This window comes from Portunus trituberculatus, chromosome 42, assembly GCF_017591435.1.
Source record: "Portunus trituberculatus isolate SZX2019 chromosome 42, ASM1759143v1, whole genome shotgun sequence".
In the NCBI taxonomy this organism is placed as follows: Eukaryota; Metazoa; Arthropoda; class Malacostraca; order Decapoda; family Portunidae; genus Portunus; species Portunus trituberculatus.
Genome location: NC_059296.1, coordinates 19,141,181 through 19,160,390, shown reverse-complemented (window position 1 = coordinate 19,160,390; position 19,210 = coordinate 19,141,181). Strand labels below are relative to the sequence as shown.

Sequence of the window (19,210 nt, the reverse complement as noted above, 5' to 3'; positions counted from 1 at the left end):
ACACACCTCATAGAAGGGTGGAAGCATGGAATAGTTTAGACGTGGAAGTGGTCAACGGAATAGGAATATTCATGATTTTAAGAAAAAGCTGGACATTAGTAGATATGGAGCGGGACAACACGAGCATAGCTCTTTTCCCGTATGTTACAATTAGGTAAATACAATTAGGTAAATACACACACACACACACACACACACACATAGATATGGAGACAGGGCACACACATAAAGCCCAGGCCCTGTAAAAACTACAACTAGGTAAATACACACACACACAGACTAAGATATATACATTAATTGATATTCTCTCTCTCTCTCTCTCTCTCTCTCTCTCTCTCTCTCTCTCTCTCTCTCTCTCTCTCTCTCTCTCTCTCTCTCTCTCTCTCTCTCTCTCTCTCTCCTCTCTCTCTCTCTCTCTCTCTCTCTCTCTCTCTCTCTCACACACACACACACACACACACACACACACACACACACACACACACACACACACACACACACACACACACACACACACACACACACACATAGATATGGAGACGGGGCCACAGCATAAAGCCCAGGCCCTGTAAAAACTACAACTAGGTAAATACACACACACACACTAAGATATATACATTAATTGATATTCTCTCTCTCTCTCTCTCTCTCTCTCTCTCTCTCTCTCTCTCTCTCTCTCTCTCTCTCTCTCTCTCTCTCTCTCTCTCTCTCTCTCTCTTGTTTATTTCATTGTTTATTTCATGATTAGCAGTAGTGACTCCTTATTCAAGGAAACATGAAGCAGCTGAGAACTCCTGTCTTTTTTAAATGGACTTCAATTATTATTCTATATACAGGCAATCCCCGCTTAACGAAGGGGTTACGTTCCTAAAAAACACTTCGTTAAGCGAACCAATTATAACAAGTTTAACCCCTGATTTGAACTTCCATTGAGAGTAAGCAAAGCGAGAGTGCATCATAGTACAGTAAAAGGTTTAATGAAAGTAAAAATTATGAAGTTAAACATTTAGGTAGTGTAATTTAAGTCATTATAATGTACAGTAATGTATGTATGTACGTAACTTTATAATGTTGATGATCTTAACTTTATGAAGGGAGGGAGAGTGAAATGGGAAATACAATAACCAGCAACCTGTGGAATGTAAACAAAGTGTGCATCATGGTACCGCATACAAAACTTATGTACCACATTTCCACAAGGTTTTCCATTTTATCAATTGTAGAGTCACGAGTTCAGGTGGTTCTTTTAGCTTTCAAGGAAGATGCGGTCTCACCAGCCTTCTTAATAGAGTCTGCTGACTTGCTGATGGAGTCAAGATGGTGGCAAGGAATGTTACTAGTTTTCTGGCCTCTCTCTTGTCTGTGAATAATACCCAGCTTCACTTCGAGAGTAAGACACTTCCTGGTCTTCTTAGGAACGTTAGGCCACATTGCAGGGCGTTTTGGTGGTAAGTTTAACTAGGGAAGATGAGCTGCTGGTGACGCTGTTATGTTTTGACTGGGGAGTGAGTGGTGCGCATGATCTTGATCTTGATCTTGATGCTACAGGTGATGCAGAATTTCTTCTGAGTCAGGCCTTTGTATCGGTAGCGCCTGTGTTGTCCACGAGAGGCTTGATCTTGATCTTTATTGTACAGGTGTCTCAGGATTTCTCCTGAGGCAGGCCTTAGTACCAGCAGCTCCTGGTGTATTCAAAAGCCTGTCAGCTTGCATGATACGGTGGGGCTTTCAAATTTGGAAAAAAATTACTTGGATAAAACTTCGTTAAAGCGAGTTTGGTGTTCGTTAAACAAGCAGATGGTAGTAAAACGAAACCTTTGTGGGGGTTGCCTGTATACAGTATATGAAGTATGATCACTCAATTATACATACTGAACTTACAATATTCTCTCAGGATGTTCATTCTGTTATAAGAGAGAGAGAGAGAGAGAGAGAGGAAATTAGTGTGGAATTTTTTTTATTTAGGAATGGCAACTAATTATTTAAGGACACATGAAATCCTATGAAGTTGATAGCTTAAATAATTCAGGAAAATCAGGTAGGATGATACTGTTAAAATATAAAAGTAAAACTATATATTCATGCAAGCAGAACACTATTATCTTTGTTTTCAGCATTAGTTGTCACAAATGATAAAATGAGGAATTAGCAATGGTCTATATTCATGCATCAGTTCGTGTGTTGAGCCAGGCAGTTTTTTTTATCAGGCATATTTATTTTATTTCAGCAGTCATATCACTCAGAATAAATTTATTTGTTGTATCATGTAAAGTGCATAATATGTGAGTGAAACTAATGATACCAATGAGAGAGTGAGGCTTGTTTTCATCTTAAGGATGTGGATGGAATACTGCATATGAAAAAGGATGGCCTCTCATTGTGATGGGTGTGGATGGATCACATCTTATAGAAGGATTTGGGTAATAGGGAGATTAAAATCAGTAGTATCTATTTTGTAAATGGAGTAGTGATATGATGTGAAATTAATTGTTTTTGTCACAGATCTGTAGTGACAACCAAGATTTTTTTTTTCATGTATCCTATTCTTCACAATTGTTTCTGACATTTATTATTATTTTTTATCAGGATATTCTTGAGTTTGTGGATATCTGCCATGAGACTTTTGTAGGTAACTTGTGGCTTGTCATCTCATCTTATAAAGAAATGTTCCTGAGGAGTCCAGATGAGGGAGGAAGGTTAGTCATTTCTGAAGTAATTGAAAACTGATTGCTTAATGTCTATTCATCTATACTTTGACATTTGAAGTCTAGGAAATTTAGACTGGAATAAGATGATCAAATTTTACATATTGTAGAAAGTAGCTTCTATACTTTGAATTTTCCAGATCTTCAACATTGGCTTTAGAGAAGCTAAGGACATTTGTAGCAGGGCTAGTGGATCAGTATGTGGCAGTGGTGGGAGTGCGGGTGGCTGCTGAACCAGACACTGCCCACTACGCACCACTCACCACTGCCCTGGACAAATTTCACCGTCGTCTTCATGCCATTACACAGCTTTTACCAAATACTAGTTTTGGAGAGTAAGTTGATAAAAAATTGAATTAGCCATTTATCCATATGTATGTACAGTAAGTCCTCGTTATACGGTACATATGCGTTCCTGGAAACCTTACCGCAAATCAAAATTACTGTATACCGAACCCATTATAACATGTAATACGTGATAGGGAATGCGTTCCAGGACGTCAAAAGTCACCCCTACAGAAATGAAAATACATGAAAATAGTCATAAAAAAAAGTAAAGTACTGCGCAAAAGAAATAAACAGAAAATGTTTGTTTTTTTTTTTTTACACCTTTCAATAGCCATGTATCCTATCAGATGATGTCCCTCCCGAGGCTAAGGGACAGTAGAGATTTCAGCCCTTACTCATCTTCCGCTGAGTGGGCAGACGAGGATAAGACGTTGTCGTCTGCATTGTCAGAAGCAAATGTGGAAGGGCTAGCTGTAGCAGGGTCTGCACATTTTCCTGGTTTGAAGAAAGAGGATATAGAGGAAGCTGTAGAACCGTCGGCAGCGGATGTGGAATGGCCAGCTGTAGCAGGGTTGGCAGGTGTGACAGGGACGGCATGTCTTACTGGCTTGAAGAACGTTTAGATGGAGGACTGTTTGTTTTTTCTTGTTTTTTCATCATAGATTTGTTGATAAATCTTGACACTTTTCTCTACGTCATGAGCCACTTTGCTACTCCTGGCAGGATTTGGGTCACGTTCCTTCATGGTTTCCAGAGCTTTTTCGATACCACTGAGACATTCTCTAAGAGGTTCTTCTTACTCGTCTCTTTCTTTTTCTGCCTACTGTTAATGCCTCGTCTTGCTCTATAAGTTCATCATTTGAGAGAGGTTCAGCATAGCTCTCCAAAAGATCTTGAACATCATCATCAACTTCATCGAAGCCAACCCTATGGCACAAATTTACTAAGTAATTTCTGATCGCACCGATGTCGTCTTCAGCGAAGCCTGGGAAGTCATGCGCACATTCTGGCCATACTTTTATTCCATGCCAAGTTCATGATAGACATCTTCACTTCGTCCCAAGATGACTTGATGTTATCTAAGGCATGCTTGATGTTATACAACTTCCACCATTGACTGATAGTGGGCTTGCCAGGCCCATCTGTGCCCTTTATCAGTTGGTGCATGGTTCGCTGCTGATAGTAGGCTTTAAGTGTTTGCCATGATTATAATGAATATATTTGTGCTTACAATAGACCCTTTAATATTCCATTTATTCATCTAATTAGTAATGCATGTAAGTAATATGTAATGCAGTTAAAAAAAAAAGGGGAGAGGAAGAGATAACAGGCTCCAAGGGTGGTCAAGTTAAAGTGAGTGGCGGGAAGGTGTGGCGTGGATGACGTCATCACCCCTGCTCCCCCACGCTGAGCCCTCTCGGATGACATGAGCAGATACCGTATCTGGGAATTTTTCTTACCGTATATCGAATCAAGGGTAGTAATTTATAAATACCGTAACTGTGAATTTACTGGATAAAGAACTACCGTATAATGAGGACTTACTGTATATATATATATATATATATATATATATATATATATATATATATATATATATATATATATATATATATATATATATATATATATATATATATATATATATATATATATATATATATATATATATATATATATATATATATATATATATATATATATATATATATATATATATATATATATACACACAGTGGAGACTCAATACTCGAACTTAATTCGTTCCAAATAGCTGTTCAAATATTAAAAAGTTCAACGACTGATACCTGTAAATCAGATCATTCGTTCTAATCTTAGCAAAACCTCAAGTTTATAGAAATTTCAATGTTTTTTTTGCAATTCTGATTTGTACAGCAACCCCTGCTTAATGAATGGGTTACGTTCCTAAAAAACGTTCGTTAAGTGAATTTTCGTTAAGCAAACCAATTATAACAAATTTGACCTCTGACTTGAACTTCCATTGAGAGTAAACAAAGCAAGAGTGCATCATAGTACAGTAAAAGGTTTAATGAAAGTAAAACTTATGAAGTTAAACATTTAAGCAGTTTAATGTAAGACTAAGTCATTATAATGTACGCTAATGTATGTATGTAAGTAACTTTATAATGTTGATGATCTTAAATTTATGAAGGGAGGGAGAGTGGAGTGGGAAAGATGCTAGCTGGTAACCTGTGAATGTAAATCATTGTACCGCATACAAAACTTATGTACCACATTTCCACAAGGCTTTCCATTTTATCCATTGCAGAGTCACGAGTTTTTAGCTTGCAAGGAAGATACGGTCTCACCAGCCTTCTTAATAGAGTCTGCTGACTTGAAAATAGTAGAGGCAGTAGATGGAGTGAAGCTATGGAAGTGAGCAATGCTATTAGTTTTCTCGCCTCGTGTCTGTGAATAATATCCAGCTTCACTTAGAAGGTAAGAGACCTCCTGGTCTTCTTAGCAGTGCTAGGGAAATTGCAGGGCTGATTGCAGGGCGTTTTGGTGGCATGTTGAGCGTGAGATGACAAGCTGGTGCTGGACCCTGTTATTGTTTTGAATTAAGAGCGGGGAAGGGTAGGGGGAGTGAGTAGTGTGCCTTTCGTCCATAAGAGGCACTGGTGTATTCAAAAGCCTGTTGGCTTGTGTGATATGGCGGGGCTTTCAAACTTGGAAAAAATTACCTGGATAAAATTTCGTTCAAGCGAGTGTGGTGTTTGTTATACAAGCTGATGGTAGTAAAAGGAAACGTTCATTGTAGTGAAATTTCGTTGTGTGAACGTTTGTTAAGCGGGGCTTGCCTGTATATATACAGTAAAGTCCCGGGTTACGTCAGTCTTGAGTTACGTCAGTCTCAAGTTACGTCAAACTCGTAGTTACGTCAATCCACTATAAGGCAATTTAAGATTAAAAATTGAAAATTTATAAATCGTAAAGCGTGGGATTTATTGTTATTGTTGGTGGTTACCCGCCACACCGCCCGCCTCACGCTGCCTTGAATACAATAACACCCTGTTTCAGTTCCACCACACCGTCGCCCCTGGCAAGAGTGTTATCCTACTTCTGCGTTTACTGACTCAAGTTCTTAGTATCTTGCTCAATGGCACCAAAGAGAAAACTCCTTAGTGACAGCAGTGAGGCTAAGAAAAGGAAAACCATTACGCTACAAGAAAAAGAGGACATAATTAAAAGACATGAGAAGGGAGGCAGCAGCTGTGTGTGAGGGAGGGAAGAAGAAAATGGGAAGCCCGTTACCATGACAACGGGGAGGTTGACGACCTTCAGGGCTCGCACACCCATCACAACAATAACAACTCCGGAGCCTTCGCCTGGGCCACACGACACTTGCAGCTGACTTGCACCGTCTGCGCCTGTCTGCTGATCCCTATTGCCCTTTCCTATTGCATTTCCTGCCCCGCTGCCCACGCTTCTACTTCCATCACACTGCACTACACTCCCAGCTGTCCGCCCTGGGCGTCACAACATTCGACCTGCCCACCCTCCTGGCGGCCTCAGGCGTCCACCCCTCTCAGCAACCTGCAGTTTTTCGTGTTTGTGGCCCTAATCAACAACAAAAACAAGCTTGTGTTTCATATTCCTACATAGTTGTAAATAATATAGCAATATAACCTTTAACTTACCTGAATGACCATAAACAATGATTGGTTGAAAACTCGATAATATGCTTTGAAATGTATGGAAACTCGAGTTACGTACAAAATCGACTTACGTCATGTTTCAGGAACGTAACTCTGACGTAAACCGAGACCTTACTGTATATTTCTATTAGCTTTTTACAAGCCTTGTCCCCAAGAAAGGATTGTTTTGTAATGCATAAAGTGAAATCTTACATGAAATACCAAAAAATAAAGCAGAGATGATGAGATCGGCCACAGACGGCGGAGACTTCGGCGACTTGGCCGCTTCTTCTTCTTCTTGTGACCTTTTTAGCTTGGTGTGTTGTCTTTCACCACGATATTAAATTTGTTTTCACTCCTCTATTGCCTGCTATAATGGATATCATATCTTAGTATTCATATACGCTCATGCCATAAGGATAACCTGGACTCCCTGGCAGTGAGTGATAGTGAATTACTAATGAAATACCGCGATATTTCATTAGTAATTCATACCGGTATTAACGTAATACTGGTAATACCAGTATAGTAGATGCCAGTGTGCATCCCTAGTCCTGCCGCAGACTTGAGAAAAACAACATCCTTCTGTGTTTTTTTGGTAGTTTTTCATTTAGAAACTTACAATGGCACCAAAGAGGCTTATTTGTGGTAAAAATAAGGAATTTGGTGAGAGTGCAAGTGTTAGTGAGCCAAAGCCCTTCACTAGTGGGTTCAAAGGAATCACACCAAGAGAAAAGTTACAAAGACATTTTCATGGATGGTGACTTGCCTTCCGACGATTTCCTTCCTCCTCCCCACCCTTCTCCCCCTCTCTTCTAAGTTATCTATCACCAGCCTTCACTTACAGTATGTACAAATCACAATTATAAAAAAAAGTACATTGAAATATTTATCAACTTGAGGTTTTGGTAGGATGAGAACGAATTACCTGATTTATAGGTATCAATATTCAAACTTTTTAGTACTTGAATAGCCATTTGGAACTAATTAAGTTTGAATATTGAGTCTCCACTGTATATATATATATATATATATATATATATATATATATATATATATATATATATATATATATATATATATATATATATATATATATATATATATATATATATATATATACAAATCAAAGAAATACAAAATATTGAATTGATGTTTTAGTGTCAGGTGTCATTGTGTTTGTTTTACTATTGAGCTGAACTCCTGTAATGAATGTCACTTTTCATTTATAAAAAATGCATAATTGTAAAAAATATAAAGTTATGTATGGACTCTAGACAAATCTGAGAATATTCCATTAACACAAAGTTTGTTTGAATTGAAAGCTACAGAGTCTTTTGAATTGCAGGAATGAAATTATAATGAAAAAGATGTGTAGCATGCATTTAAGTATTAAATTCTATTTTCAGCACAGCTCTTGGTCTTGTCATAGAAGCAGGGCAGGCTCGATGCAGCTCCTCCCTGGCAGCCCTTAAGGTTGGACTAGCAACAAACTTAGGTGATGTGAGACATGCCCTTGCTGCTCCTCGGCACCTCACACAAGATGGGACAGAGTCTACTCACCGTCAACTGAATGAACATCTCACACGACTTGTTGCTGCTACTGCTGCCTCCATCAAGGAGAGAGTGACAGCACTTCAGGTAAATTATCAGATACTAAAGAACACACAGTTGCCATTATTTCTATGCATGCTTTAGTTGCATTTCTTTACAGTTTTTTTCTGTGGAATATTATCTGGTGATGTAGATGCTTTTTTGTTCCAGTGCTTTTAGTAAAACAATATTAGGTGATTTTGGTGTAAGAACCATATGCTTGAATAGTTTGGAGCTATTCTTTAAGAACATTTTGTTTGAGTGAAAAGTTCAGCTTTAGAAATAGTATGTAGATGTAATGGCAGTGGTGCCATCAGATATGAATGAGGGAGGGAATGAAGAAACAAATGTGCAAAAGGTGCTTTTTGCTTGGTGCTAGAAATCTTAAAATAAATCAGATCTGAAAAGATTTTGTCATATTCTATTAATGAAGGAGCTTTTGGTTATTTGGAGGATAGACTTGACATGATTCTGGGCAGAAATATAAAGTGCATGAAATTCAGGTGATGTAAGGCTCAAGTACCTTTTGTGGGCCACCTCTCTATCATCTATAGTTTAAGGAAAGGCTGTGTTGAACCAAGATTTGGGAGGTTTAGATCAAAAGAAAGTGAGGAATGTATGCCTTCTTGCCAGACATTATCATCTCTTATGTGCTTAGGACACATAGTCATTACATAAAAAATCAAAATAATATCTCCTCAGGTCCCTCAATCAGTAGAAGCAAAATGCCAGACACTTTTACTTTAGGAGATCCTGAGGAGGGATTGGAGCAGTAGGACAAGATACAGATATGAGATAGTAATCAGTGGACTCCAACAAAGTATGAGGATAAGCAGGAGTAGAGTTTAAGAAATTATCAAGAATGTTGGGCATATTTCCAAGGCTGTCATGAATACAAGTAAGGTGCTTTATCAAGTGCTCTATATCAGTGAAGGGAGAGGAAAGCAAAAGCTGGTGTTGAAATCTGAAGTCTCCACAAAAAGACATCTTTTCCACTTTAGAAGTTTTGGAAGTTTATATGTTGTTGCCTATAGTGCCTGTAGATTTACTTGAAGAGTATGGGAAGTGCTGTTCAGCTTCCACCCATTAGTGGTGCAGGCAATTTTATTTATAGATGCAACATCCAGTTTTGGATTGAAAGTAAGGATAGAGAAAGTAGGAGAAAACAGAAAAGGGGTTACTGTCAGTTGCCTCAGATACCTGTGTTCCATTGAAGTAAAGATGAGGTTTAGTAGAGAAGTGGTATTCTACACATTGAAAATTAGATGTTCTAGAAGTCTATAAAGAAAAAGTTAAGGAGGGTATCAAGACAGTTAGAGTCATTACCAGAAGAGCAGTCTGTCGTGGGGACATATGTGGTTCCCATCCCAAACAGGGACTCCATGGCTAGTATAAGAGTTGTCATATTTAATTTTGAATTTTGAATGAATGGTGTGTATGTGTATGTAACTTGCAAAGAAAGAGTGACATATGTAATTAAACTGAAAGTTGAAGCCATTGCTGAGTGATCTCAGACACTTCACATCCAAAATATGCTTCGTTTTCAATCTTTGAGGAAGTGACAAATGTTTTGCACATTTCCTGCTGAAGGAACATGTACAAAGTTAAGACCAATATAAGAAAAAAAAAAAAAAAATCTTTGCAGATTACCTGAAAATTGTATAGATCTATTTACATTTAAGTACAGGGGTTAGGGACCACAAATGATGCGTGTGTGAGTGTATGGTGCCTTGTCTGGAGCATGTGTATGATTGTTAGCCTGATGCATATATATATGGACTATCAGTAAGGAAGAAATCATTTGTAGAATTTTGGATTGTACTTATCTTTATTAATGAAGATAGGTCTTCATTATAATTTGGTCATAGTGAAATGGAAAACTTATTATTAATGTTTTCTGTATGTTGTAAAATTGTAAGATGATTGATGTAACAATAATTATCTTTATCTTTATGTTACAGGCTTTCACTCAACCCAAGCATACCTTTGCTGTGAAGGCAGAGTTTCGACACCAGTTTTGCCGTGAGCTGGTGAGGGAGGGAGTTGTGGTGGCATTCTTCCTCCACCTCACAGATATGATGATGGAGTTTTGCCACAAGAAAGACAAAGATCCAGTGCTGCTACTGCTACTCTCCCGCATGTGTCTTGACTTGCACACCTCCACAGTTCATTATCTGGTAATTTTTTTTAAATGTGTGTCATTAAAGAAAATTGATGAAAGCAGCCATTGGATTTGGGAAAATTTTAGGAACAAATGTCAGTTATAGACAGACGGAGAGAGAGATATGGTTTGTGGGTGCACAATAATCATCAAGAGTTTAAAGTTCACTTGCTAAATCTCAAAATGTCTAAATATGACACGTAGGGAAGGTGAAAGACTTAGGCAAACAAACTGAATGATGTAGCTTTAGAATGTGTAGAGGAATTATTTCTTTGCTAACTGATTTGATTTTTTTAATTAATTAATTTATTTATTTATTTATTTTTTCATGTTATACAGTCAGCGCCAAAATACTTGGCGCCAAACATTTTCCGCTTCGTGATGCCCTTTCATAAATGGTTAGAGATATTTATGGGGTACTTACCTAGACTTTAATACTTTGTTGGGTGACCCTTTCTTTTCACGCAGCTCTTTAGACGTAAGGGGACCGACAGGGCGAGGTTCTGGAGGAGTGAGGGCTCAAAGTGTTCCCAGATGTCTTCTATTTCCTTAACCAGCTTGGGGACTGTTGAGGTGTCACGTCCCCTTAGACGCCGTTTGATCAGACCCCACAGGTTTTCGATAGGGTTCAGATCAGGGCTGTTCCCTGGCCAGTCCCTGATATAGTCCACACCCACCCACTCAAACCATTCACGAATTAATTTGGCAGTGTGAGCCGGGACACTGTCTTGCTGGAAAATTTCACTTTGACAAACGGTAAAACAGTCCTCGAGGTGGTCAGCGAGCAGCTCTAAGTACCTGTCTTTATTCACTGTAAGGTTCTTGGGAAGCACTATAAGTTTTCCAGCCCCGTGGTACCCAAAGGCACCCCACACCATAACACTGTCTGGGTGTTTCACTGTCCCCTCTGTATACTTGGGGTGGAAGGGATCTGCACCTCGCCGCAACCTTACCTTCCCCCAACGGTTGCCAGTCACCGTGAACGTTGCTTCATCACTCCAGAGTACAGTCTTCCACTTCTCCAGATCCCAATTGAGATATTTCTTTGAAAAAATCACCCTTTTCTTCTTTTGCTGGTTTGTTAGCACCGGCTTTCTTCGAGGGGCACGATGTTGGAACCCAAGGTCGTCACGAAGGCGTTTCTGGATTGTTCTAACAGAGGTGTTTTCGAGAAGCTGCGTGTTCCTTTCCTTGAGTTCTTTTGCAGTAATTCGAGGTTCCTGTTCCACTTGACGTTGGAGTAACTTGAGGGTCCTCTGTGAGTTCTTACGTGGCCTTCCTGGCCTCTTTTTGTGAAGCGGTACATCAGCGTCTCCCCGCCTCCCTTTTTTTCTTGGTCCAGCGCTGCACAGAGCGCAGTGCTACTCCACTTATTATGGAGATCTCCTTATTAGATTTCCCCACAAGGCTCAGGGAAGTTGTGGCAGCTATCTGGTCTTTTGTCAAGTCTTTGCCTCTTCCCATTATCCCACATAAGGCACAAAAAAGGCACAAAGGTCAAGGTCGCAAACCGCGTGACGCTATAAAAAATACAGACTAAATCCACTCCCCACAAGTGACTGATGCAGACTAGCGGCCTTGAAACTCACTCAACTGATTAAGCTCCGCCCCCTTTTACCGTCTCTCTCGCGCCAAGAAATCTGGCATATTTGTTACATGATTATAGGGGGTACTTAATAAATCAAAGGAAAACTTGGCGCACGATTTTCGCGCCAAGTATTTTGGCGCTGACTGTAGTCTATGGCACCTGTAGGCATATTTGAAGAGTATATGTGGGAAGTGCTGTTCAGCTTCCACCCATTAGTGGCACTGGCAATTTTATTTATAGTAGTAACCATATTAGGGCCCATAGCTTTGAAGCGGTATGTTTTTATAAGAAATTTACTATAGTTAAACAAGACATGATCCCCATGTATGGGGACCACAAATTGTAGAGGATTTCGCTGCAGGACTTAGCCCTGTTAATGGGCCAAATATTTAGAATTAGTATATAATGTATTGTGTACTTGTAAGTGTATCTTTAAGTACTGATGACGAGGTCGCTGTGTGACTGATACAGGATATCCTAGATGGGCCCTGGTGGCCCTTTGATATCCTATTATTTATGTTATGTTATGTTACCTGATGCAATCCCCTCAGTTGGTTTCTGAAACTGCACTCCTGGGCTTGCACCTTGCAACTTTGTCTATTATCATCTACTTTTCCTTGTTGCTGAAAGTTTGCCTTCATTCAGCATGTTCCTGGAAATGGTGACTGCTCTAATCTCTCAAATTACCATCTTATTATTTTTTTGTTTTTTCCCACTCTAAAGTTTTATTTTATCTGTCTTCACCAGGAAGATTCTTAAACATCCATCAATTCACAATCTTCTATCTGATAGCCAGTATGGTTTCTATCAAGGCTACTTTGCTGGTGATGTAGCTTTCTTTAATGAGTCTTAGTCATCCTTGTTCAGAGATTTTGGTGAAACTTTTGCAATTGCCATAGACATATCAAAAAGCTTTTGATAGAATCTGGTATAAAACTTTGATATCCAAACTACCCTCCTACTGCTACTTTTCTCTTCTCAGTAAGTTCATCATAATTTTCCTTTTTGACTGTTCTATTGCTGCTATGGTAGATAGTCACTGTTCTAAATCTGTTAACAGTGGTGTTCCTCAGGGTTCTGTCCTGTCACCCCTTCTCCATATTCATCAATTACCTAAACTTTTTGTCCTATCCACTCCTATGCCAATGATACCATCCTACATTTTTCCACATCTTTTCAGAGATCACCAATCCTTTAGGAAGTAAACAGATCATGCAGGGATGCAACAGAATGCCTGACTTATGATCTCTCTAAAATTTGTGATTGGAACAGTGTTCAGTGCCTTGAAAACTCAATTCCTCCATCTATTGACTTGACACTTTCCAAACAATATTCCCTCTTCTTCAGTGACACTCAACTGTCCCCTTCTACACTGAACATGCTCAATTTGTCCTTTACTAGTAATATGAACTGGAAATTCATCCTTAGCTAAAACTGCTTCTATGAAGTTAGGTGTTACGAAACATCTCTGCCAGTTTTTCTCACTCTGTGGCTGCTAACTTGGTACAAAGACCATGACCATGCTTGTTGGGAAAATGTTTGTGAGCCTAGCAGTCACTGTATGAAATACGCTCATAATGTGGATTTCGACTTGTAAAATAAGAAAAATTTCCCAAAGCCTTGACTCATTCTACAAATTACTCATTATCTTGTGTATATGTATATACAGTAGATAAATATCACTAACATTATATGTTTGGCTTCAGTTGAGCCACTGTGATGAGCAGCTGCAGCTGGAGGACAAGAGTGGTCTCACCTCACTGCACACCATTACTGATGGCATGAAGGAAGCTGGTCAACGTCTCCTCAATCATTATGTCCACACACAAGGAGCTGCCATTAGTCAGGTATGACAGGATGTGGAATGAGACAATTTTTATTGTGATATTGAATGTAACTTACATGAGTAGTAATCTATTCTGGTTGTTGTTGTAAAGTATGCATGGCATCATCAAGCAACTTAAATGAAGTCCAACTTAAGAGATGGAAAATATTGATTTATTTTATATATATATATATATATATATATATATATATATATATATATATATATATATATCTATATCTATATATATATATATATATATATATATATATATATAACAATGGTATGTGTAGCTTAGTGAAATGAGATCAGCATATAGCAGCACTATTGTTGTATTCAGTTGTAAATGGTAACATTATAACTGGTACTGTAATCTATAGTATTGTGGCTTTATGCTGGCTTGTGACATGTTGCAGATGCTGAGGCGAAGTGTTGAGTTGAAGGACTGGTTAGGATGTGGAGAGCCTCGCAGTGTTCGCAGGGTCATGAGAACTGTCCTTGAGGAAATTTCCACAATTGATACGCAAGTAAGTTGCCATCTTGTGATTATAATTATTGCTGTCATTAGCTCTCATAAGTCCTCTGAACTGAACTTTCTCATATTTATCTGCTGTGTGTCTTTTCCCTTGCTACCTCAGCAGAACTTACAATATAACTTAGTTCTGTACTTTGTACTCTTTATACTATTACAATCATAATGCTCTTTGATGTTTAACATCATCAGTATCAGTCCACTCTAATTTACTTGGAGTGGAACCTCAATTCATAAATAGCCTTATGCACGAACAAATTGTTTGACGAACTAAATTTTTTAACAAATTTTGTCTTGGTCCATGCACAAAAATTTGGTCCACAAACCGAGATGCTGGCCTTGTTGCAAGATGGTGTAGCACGGAGCGTCAGTTGTTCTCATGGTACCACACTGTAAATGGTGTTTCTTGTGGTGCTGTTCTGTGTGTTTTGCTTTTTACATTGAATTGGCCTTCATTATGCCTCCCATGATAGTGAAATGTGTTTGTGATAGTGGTATTAAGAAGCAAAGTATATTACAGTAGAAATAAAGAGAGCCATTCCTGCAAAACATCTTCAGAATAATATTACTGTTCAGTTCACACAAAGAAAACAGAAAATAAGTTAATTGCAAAAAAAATATCTCCAAGATGCTTTGCTAGTATGGCATGTCTTAGGAATCATGAGATTCCGCGAGATGTTTATTTGGGCCGCCATATTTGTCATCACAGCTGCTATCACCATATTCATTGCTCAATATTGAAATGAAAGGGTTAATTATTATAAAGATTTGTTTTAGCAAGAATTAATGAATTAAAGATATAGCTTCCTGTGTTGTGCAATGGCTGATTTCCATGTGGAGGGGGAGAAAGACTAGGGATTGTCAGGGTCAGAGCAGACTACCTTCATTCTGTTGCCACCTCTCCATAGATCACAGGCTTGCCTTCTTTTATTAACCCTGCTCCACCTCTTTACCTTCTGTCTCTGTCTTTCTCTCCCTCTGTTTCTATGTAAATTGGTGTGTTTCCAAAATTACCTCCAAAATCCTAACTTTTGCTCCACATCGCTGTTGAGGCAAAAAAAAAATTTTCTCTATAGAAAAGTCATTCCCCATCTTAAATGTGACATTTGAGCAGGGAAATGTGATCTTGTTGATACCTCTACCTGACTTAATTCACCTTACACATGGAATATTGCTATAGACTATTGTCCTGCTGCAAGCTTGCCATTTGGCAACTCTGACAGCCATTATAAGGCAGTAATCTGGAAGAGAGAGAGAGAGAGAGTTAGTTAGTTAGTTAGTTAGTTAGTTGCTGTGTTGTTGACATTGTGCTTACTTTCTGCCACTGTTCATATGGCACAATCTGCTCATTATGTCATCTAGAAGAAAACATAGCCCACTTCATAATTTAGACTAAATTATCCTCAGTTAAAAGAAGAAAGAAATTAAATTGTACACCTCCCAAACCAGTAAATGAAGACAAAAATCTGGTGATTGAGGAGTTTTTGTTTTTTAGGAAAGAAAATCCAAAAGAAAGAAAAGTTATATGAATTATGAAAGTTTACAGAAAAGAAACTGAAAAGGAGTGAAAGAGAAAACTTGTCAACAGTGATACCTTACAGTCTATAGACATGACAGCTAGTAGTGCTCACTTGGGGAGTGCCATTGGGGTATTGTGACAAGCACATTTTTGGCTGGCTTTCTCTCTCTCTCTCTCTCTCTCTCTCTCTCTCTCTCTCTCTCTCTCTCTCTCTCTCTCTCTCTCTCTCTCTCTCTCTCTCTCATTACAAGTTTTGTAAATCGTAGACAAACAGAACAAGTTTAATGGTATCTGGCATGCAGGAGTAGATAATCACGGGCCTTTTTGGCTGTTTATTGTTACGTATGTGTAATCATCCGTGTGGCCATGCAGGAACTATGCATTTGTAAGAAAACAATTGCCATTATGATAAAAAAAAAATTTGGTTAGTATCTGACCAGTCTGTTATTTAGTGAAATCTGCTACTGCAAAGTCCATTATCATGAAGTACCACTGTATATAGAAGAATTATTATTAATTATTAGAACTAAGTATTTTCTCCCTTTAGCCTGGTGTTGTCATATTCATCTTGTTTGTTTCTTACACCTTTATGAATGAGTATATTGAACATTAGATTTTACCTTATTTGTTATATAATTTTTATTTAAAACTTGGTAGATTTATGTGTATTTCATTTGTTCCATGTTATTTTGTTATTTAAAAGTGACCATTCGTAAATACATGAGAGGTAGTATTCCAACCTAGATTTGTATGTATTTAATTTTTTCCTATGTTATTTTGTTTTTTTTTCAAAATGAATGTACATAAATATATATAAGTATTTTCTCCCTTTAGCCTGGTGTTGTCATATTCATCTTGTTTGTTTCTTACACCTTTATGAATGAGTATATTGAACATTAGATTTTACCTTATTTGTTATATAATTTTTATTTAAAACTTGGTAGATTTATGTGTATTTCATTTGTTCCATGTTATTTTGTTATTTAAAAGTGACCATTCGTAAATACATGAGAGGTAGTATTCCAACCTAGATTTGTATGTATTTAATTTTTTCCTATGTTATTTTGTTTTTTTTTCAAAATGAATGTACATAAATATATATATATATATATATATATATATATATATATATATATATATATATATATATATATATATATATATATATATATATATAAGATGTGCTAGGTATCTGTTCAATGGGATTCTGCTGACACTATAATCAGTATCATTTTGTGTTGCCAGGTTGGAGCTCTGTATGAAGAAGGAAGCCACCGAGATCGTTCCTCAGACTCTTCCCGCCGCACTTACCACAGGTGTCTCTCTCTCTCTCTCTCTCTCTCTCTCTCTCTCTCTCTCTCTCTCTCTCTCTCTCTCTCTCTCTCTCTCTCTCTCTCTCTCTCTCTCTCTCTCTCTCTCTCTCTCAAGCTGTATTTTGTTGATTTCTTGGATTCATAGCAAATCAGTGCTAGATCTTGTTTGTTTTTGTCAAGCCAGATCTTGTTTGTTTTTGCCATTATTATGTGAAGATCAAGATTAAAAATATTTGCAGGTAATTAATTACTGCGTCTTTTTCAGTGTGAGTGCCTCTCGAGGTGCAGGTGGTCGCTCTGCATGGTCTTCTTATACTCCAAGCCAGCTAGATAACAGCCTTGTTGCAAACCTCAACAAACTATGGTCTGAACGCATAGAAATATTTGCCCCCGTTGAATTTACCAGGCTATCTATATTAACGGGTATCGTTAAGATCAGCTTAAAGGTATGTTTTTCTTTTACATTTGTTGACATTTTAATCTTTTCATCTATTAATGTCATGCTCAATGACCCATTATATGTATTGGTTTTTCAGTTGATTCCTATAATTTTTAGCAAATCTTTACATCAGTAGATCTGATATTCTGATCTTTTTGTCTAATTACTGTATTTTTAAATTTGCCCTTTCTTTCATCTAACTTCCTGATATTGTGTGTGTGTGTGTGTATTCACCCATGATCATCTACTGTTTTTTTGACATGATTAGCTTTCCCTTATGGAAAGATCTCATAGTGGCTGATCCATGGGTAGGATTGATACTACTCACATACTTCATACGAGGGCTTCAAGTTATATCTCATACCTACTTTGCTGCTAGTTGAACAAGGACTACACATTTAAGAGACTTGATGCTCCCAGTAACTGAATTCAGGCCTTCTCAGTTGTAAACTGAATATGCTAAATACACACACACACACACACACAGTTATGGACATACACAGGCTTTTTGGATATAAGATCCTCCAGGTGCACTAAAGCCACCCTTGTCTTTTTTTTTTATTAATTGTCAAAATACTCTATATTCTTATTTTTAACATAAAGGTATCCATTTTTCATGAATAATCCATTCATGTTGGTGAATTTAAAGAATTTGGTATACCATGTGACAACCATCTTGTGCAGTGTTGCCAGGGATAGCCAGGCCAGATGAGGTGCATCACCACAGTGCACCATCCTAAAAAGATCATGGTGCCTGCAGCACTTAGATTTTCCATAGATTTTCCACAATCAAAGCCTCTCCAAGCCTTCCCTCACATCTACATAGTCAAACAGAGGATTGTGTGGGGTAGTAAATCAGTATTTTGAAGGAGAGAAGAAGAATGAAAGAGTTCTTATTGATATTTCAAAGGTCAGATTAGATGACAGCATCATCATAAAATGAGCGAATGAACAGTAGAAAAGAATATGCAAGTAAACATAATGCAGGAAATTATAAAGTCACCAGGTTTTCATTTCCAAAGAAACAGCCTCAGCTGGTGGGACAGAGGTCAGTTTGATAGATAGAGAGGGGGTTACAGCACACCAGGAGGATCATAAGTTGCATGCTCCAGTTTAAATTTCCAGACCATAATTTATCTATTTGCCTTAATTCTTCATTAGTATCTAGTTTCTTACATTTACTTGTCTCTGTGACATGCTTGTATTTATGCTGCATTTCCATCTTGTCATTGATAATCACCCTAATCTCTCCACAGACACTACTGGAGAGTGTACGATTGCGAACCTTCAGTAGATTTGGACTACAGCAAGTACAAGTAGATGCTCATTACTTAAGAACTTACCTGTGGTCTTATGTTGCTGATGAACACGTGCTTAATGTTCTCTTGGATGAAGTTGTGACATCAGCAAGTGTGCGATGCTGTGAGCCCGAGTTAATGGAACAAAGAGTTGTGGAATTTATCTGTGATCAGAGTTAGGTAAGTTTTTATACCATTTTTTATTTACTTATTTTCTTGATATATTACCTGTCCTTTGAAAAAGGCTCACCTACCATGTTAATTGGCTGCAGCACAATCTTCAGGACTTC

At 37.9% G+C, this 19,210-nt stretch overlaps 1 protein-coding gene across 2 annotated transcripts in view; it reads left to right on the top strand.

The window, feature by feature from the left end:
* The window catches only part of LOC123517694 (vacuolar protein sorting-associated protein 51 homolog), an 83,539-nt gene that overhangs the window by 57,612 nt on the left and 6,717 nt on the right, over positions 1-19,210 (top strand). For both annotated transcript variants that reach the window (XM_045278050.1, XM_045278049.1), the window contains exons 9-17: positions 2,587-2,696; positions 2,846-3,040; positions 8,062-8,293; positions 10,207-10,422; positions 13,701-13,841; positions 14,236-14,346; positions 17,116-17,186; positions 17,449-17,629; positions 18,879-19,100. In XM_045278050.1, the coding sequence (XP_045133985.1) occupies positions 2,587-2,696; positions 2,846-3,040; positions 8,062-8,293; positions 10,207-10,422; positions 13,701-13,841; positions 14,236-14,346; positions 17,116-17,186; positions 17,449-17,629; positions 18,879-19,100 (1,479 nt within the window). The remainder of the gene's footprint in view (positions 1-2,586; positions 2,697-2,845; positions 3,041-8,061; positions 8,294-10,206; positions 10,423-13,700; positions 13,842-14,235; positions 14,347-17,115; positions 17,187-17,448; positions 17,630-18,878; positions 19,101-19,210) is intronic.